This window comes from Otolemur garnettii, unplaced genomic scaffold (genome assembly GCF_000181295.1).
Source record: "Otolemur garnettii isolate 467f Iridium unplaced genomic scaffold, OtoGar3 scaffold00086, whole genome shotgun sequence".
Lineage (NCBI taxonomy): Eukaryota > Metazoa > Chordata > Mammalia > Primates > Galagidae > Otolemur > Otolemur garnettii.
In genome coordinates this window covers 3087828-3093094 of record NW_003852481.1, presented here as the reverse complement: position 1 = coordinate 3093094, position 5267 = coordinate 3087828, and the positions used below count along the sequence as shown (strand labels likewise).

General features: G+C 45.1%; 1 protein-coding gene across 1 annotated transcript in view; it reads right to left on the bottom strand.

The window, feature by feature from the left end:
• Positions 1-4154: 4154 nt before the first annotated feature.
• Positions 4155-5267, bottom strand: part of COLCA2 (colorectal cancer associated 2) — a 9769-nt gene continuing 8656 nt past the window's right edge. The window contains exon 6 of the mRNA XM_023516061.1: positions 4155-4815. Within this exon, the coding sequence (XP_023371829.1) occupies positions 4447-4815 (369 nt within the window). The 3' untranslated portion in view covers positions 4155-4446. The remainder of the gene's footprint in view (positions 4816-5267) is intronic.

The window sequence follows — 5267 nt, the reverse complement described above, 5'->3', positions numbered from 1 at the left end:
GCCTCCGCCTCCCAAGTAGCTGGGACCACAGGCGCCCGCCACAACGCCTGGCTATTTTTTGGTTGCAGCCGTCATTGTTGTTTGGTGGGTCCGGGCTGGGGATTCGAACCCGCCACCTTAGGTGTACATGGCTGGCGCCTTAGCCGGTTGAGCCATAGGAGCCGAGCCAACAGGATATTCTCTATCCACCTTAAGCAAGAGTATAAAGTATAACCTAAGAGACACAGATTTATGTCCTCAATAGGTTTAGCACTTTATCACCATGCAAAAACGGCATGGTCTTAGATTTGTTCATGTTCTAGCCCCGCCTAGACATCATTTCCCAGAGGCCGGTAGGAGCACAAGGAAAGAGGCCAGTAATTACTCTGCCCTTAAAGGACAGAGACACCTGGTTCCTGAATGATGAACCTTTGACCACAGTAGCCCCAAGGTTCTGCGATGCCCACTGACGGAATGATGCTTCTAGACAGGGCATCCATGCCGTCCTCTTTAGGAGGAAGGGAGCCTCCCCAGTGGGTCACACTGGAGGTTAGTTATACATGGATTTGGAAATGATGGTAAGTAAGTTTGTGTTTATTTTAATCTACTTATTCATAATTTAATTGGCTTTGATCCTAACTCTTTTTAGCTTTTCTGTTTCAAGACCGAATAATGACTTTTAAAACCATTTTCTACCAACAGGCAGCCTGCCCCCTCCATCTCTTGAGTTATTTTTATCTATCGGCCTTGCTCACAGGGTTCACCTGCAGGCTTAGGCCAGCTGCCAAGATGCGGCGCTCTGGCCATTCCTTAGACTGGTACTTTCCAAATGTTTATTGCCTTCAGCTTTGTCTCATCTTATGTCTCTCAGCCTTCGAGAGTTAATCCCAAATTTAAGTTTCTCAATAATCTGACAATTAGTTCCTGGCCATCCTCCCCTGAAATTATCAATTTTATAATGTCTGAATCACATCCCCTTTTAACTATTGACTTTGCATTTTGAAGGCACGGAATCAGTCTTGCATGCAGTGAGCACTTAATTAACATTTTGGTTTATTAATCTCTCTAATGGTTGTAACAAAATTATTCTTTCTCTTAAATTTCCATTAATAATTTTATTGAATGCTTTCACGGTATGAGGAACTGGCTACAGATTCACACGTGACTTTTAGGGCAAAAGATCAAATTCCAAAAAGATTATTCTCTCAGGAGGTTCTGACTGAAACATCAGATAAGCTGAGTTGGAGAACTCTTACCCTGATTTTATAAGCTTGGGGAAGCTATTAAATCTCTCCAAGCTTGAGTTTCCCCATCTACAAAAGTGAGGCGAGTAATATGCACCTCGGGTGGTTTCTTGAGGACTAAATGTGACAATGTCCACAGAACTGGCCCACGGAAAGCGCTTGGTAAACTATTATCATGATGCGTCTAGGTCCTTCCAGTGACCCATTCAGACATTGACCATGGCAATGTTCTTCAAGTGTAAGAACAAGTCAATCTTTATCAGAATTGACTTAGGTACATTTAAAACATGCAGCTGGCTGGGCGCCTCCCCAGACTTACTGACTCTTGTTTTCTCATACTAAGAAATCTGCGTTTTACCTAACAACCCAGGTATACACTAATGAAAAACATTCTAGATGGTTCCAGTGTTGCCGGTGATGCTGTACCTGCGGCTTTGGCTCCCACGCTGTTCTGTGTGAGTGCTGACAGCTCAGAGACTGGGTGGGCAGCAGCTATCCACCTAGGAATACGTCAACAGGTGACCTGTTGGTCCACATTTCTGGAAAACTCTTCAAAACCATTTTAAGGTGAAGTTACACCAGTGATGCACAGTAACTATATATGTATTTTTTACATTCCTTTCTGAATCCTTTACCATAGTAGATTTAGGCAAAAACTAGGGGCCTGTGAAGAAAGAATAAGAAATAAGGAGGTAGGAAAATGCTTCTCTGTGAGAGCTGCGAAAGAATTGATTCCGAAGGCAGAGAATCTGAGTGGGGAATGAAAAAGAAAGGAGGATGGCACCCAGTCAGGGGATATGCTGGTGCCAACCCCTGGCCACCTTTGTAGTCCTTGCTCTCTGTCCCTTGGGGACAGCTTCTGAGGGTGGGGTGGAGAGTATCAAGGGGTTTGGGTCTGTGTGAATAGATATTTGTTGACAACAGGCCAGTTTCAATTTAGTTTCAGGCCATTAAAAATTCAGTTTTACTGGCATCTCTGGAAGGCAGCAATTGTTCTATTTTCCTGGCACAATTATCCCATGAGGCAGGCTGCAACTTGTCCTATTTAACCAAGCATTAGTTGAGTCCCCAGGGAGAGGATAGTCAGACAGTGTAATTTTGAAAGCATATTCATCTCCTGATAGGAAGACGCCCACTGTGGTGGCTGTCAGCCTCTTCCCTGGGGTCCCAGAGCGTAGGACCTGTAGCCTGGCAGCCGCTGTGCTTGATATTGTGTATGTCAGGGACTGGGCCTCCCTGTTGGGGAGGTCTGACGCCTTTGTGTGTAGTAGGAAGTTGGGGTTTAATGATTCTGTACTTTCCTGGCAGTCACAAAGGGTGGCTCAAACTTTTTTTTTTTTTTTTTTTTTGAGACAGAGCCTAAAGCTGTCCCCCTGGGTAGAGTGCCATGGCATTACAGCTCATAGCAACCTCCAACTCCTGGGCTCAAGCGAGTCTCCTGCCTCTGCCTCCCAAGTAGCTGGGACCACAGGCGCCCGCCACAACGCCCGGCTATTTATTGGTTGCAGCCATTATTGTTGTTTGGCGGGTCCGGGCTGGGGATTCGAACCCGCCACCTTAGATGTACGTGGCTGGCGCCTTAGCCGGTTGAGCTATAGGCGCCGAGCCGGCTCAAACTTTTCACTGCTAGAGAGTAAGAAGCAGGGGTTTGGTTCCTTCAGACCCAAGCGTGGGTGCTTCCTGGCTGGGCATATCGGACAGCTGACTTGGCTTCTCTGAGCCTCATACTCCTTATTTTGCCATCAATGTTGCTGTGAAGATTTTTTTTTACATTATTTTTTATTAAACCATAACTTTGTACGTTGACGCATTTATAGGGTTCAGGGTTCTGCTTTGATATACAATGTGAAATGCTTACATTGAACTAAGTAACACATCCGTCACAATTATACTCATTTCTTAATAGTTTTGAAATGAAGATTAAATAACATGCGAAAAAAACCTTGGACAATTTGGACCCATAGGATGGGCTCAGAAAATGGTAGCAGTGGCCAGTGGCATGGTACCAATATTACTGCCACTGTGCTGAAACTTGGGATATGGAAAATCTCCCCACCCCCACCAGACTTCACTTCAGGGATTAAGTCCTGTGCCCTAACGCCCTCAGCAAGCAGGATTTGATAGTACATTCTAGAATGGGTAGATTAAGTAACTCCTCTACACAAAAGAGAGTTGGGCTTCTTCAAATAGGTTAATCAGAGGAAGTAATCTTTGAAGTTCAGTTGTAAATAACATGGCCAGTTCTATATACCAATTAAAATACAAGTCCTGTATATTTAAGGACCTAAATTCAGAAATCTAATGTAACAAGGACTTCTAAACTGGGCTGCATCAGCTGTGTGGCAGCTCTCAAGAGACTGGAAGTTTACACTTTGGAAATGAAAAAGGATTATCTACCCATGAATGTTGCTATAGGTAAGATGTGCTTTCTGGTGATGTTAACATGTTGTTGACTAATGTTATATATGAGAAAAAAATGATTTCACGAATGTTCTCTTCTAATGTTGGTCTAACCTAGGTGTCCTCAAACTATGGCCCATAGGCCACATGCAGCCTGCCCAGGACACATATCTGGCCCACCGGGTGTTTTTGCCGCCGCTGGCTGTCCGTTTAAACTATAGTCCGGCCCTCCAAGGGTCTGAGGGACAGTGAACTGGCCCCTGTTTAAAAAGTTTGAGGACCCCTAGTCTAACCTGTACACCCTCATTCAGAGCTGAGGCTGCTTGTTCCTTTCTACCACCTAGCTGTGTCTACCCTTCGTTGCATGGGAACCACGGCATTTCACCACCCTGTAAATCAAAATAATTGTAAATTCATGAATAAATTAGATTAAACCACTGAAGACTAATTAGTGCTTTCCAGAATTCATTGATAACATTCAAATCCATTAGAAAGTACTCTTGGAAATTAAAAAAATAATCCAATGTTTTCTAATACAAAATTATTTATTAAAGTTAAAAAAAAAAAAAGGAGAGAGAGAATTTTGTTCGTTAGAAAAGTAAAACAAGTGAAAGGTTCCTAGAAAAATGTTAATGATGGGTATACAGAGGAGGCGGGACACTGTGCCCAGGACTGAGGACCTCGTGTTTAGGCCTAAGTCAGCCTCAGAACGTTGGGATGGTGCCATGTAAACTGTGCTGGGGATATTTGTTAACGGGCTGTCATCTAGATGTGGGTGAAAAACAGATACCCCCTTCCTCTGTTCCAAGGGCTGTGGCTTCCATTAACTATAGCAGATGTCACAGTTTGCTTCTGTCTTATAGAAATCGCTGGCAGCGGCTGCCGAGGGGGCGAAGTCCACACAGTCTAGGCTCAGACAGGGGAAGTCCTCTGAGGCTCCCAGGGTGTCCAGGTGCTCTGCCTCGCAGGACGTGCAGCAGCAGACGGAGGTGGTGGCTGAGGAGAGGCAGCTGTGCTGGGTGTGCCAGGGCAGGTGGGAGGAGTAGTCTTCTGAGGGGTAGCCACAATTTCTGGTGTCCAGAGAAGGGGGAGAACTGTAATTCTCCGGAGCATAGATAGGCAGCTGAGCTGGGGAGTAACTGTAGTCTAAGGAGCCAGAGAGTGTGGAGGAATCGGAAGGTGATCCTGGGGTCTAGAGAAACAAAAACCAAAGAACAACTTAGGATCAAAAGAGCTGAGGGTTTATTAGTGCGGGCTAAGAAAACCAGGAGTTAAAGCAACACCCAACCCGAGTCTGCAGAAGCAACTGTGTTTGCTGACTGTATGATTTCATGACGCCATATTCCGTGTTTACCTATCTCTCTCCGAACAATAAACTGCCTTGCTTCACTGCTCTCTTTGTTATAAACATACTCTCGAGGACGCTTTGTTCCTGAACCGCAAAACCCCCATTGTGCTTCATGTCACCTGCACATCAAATCCTGCTGAGTGCCACAATATAAGCTGCAGGTGGCACCTTGGATGTTTCTCCACACCCCTACCATGGAGAACCGGGTAAACTCGTAAAGGTACAACTTGGGGCCTTAAGGACCCAGTGTCTGGGTACTCAAGACAACTATCTTTCCTGCCACTAAGGTCTTGTCC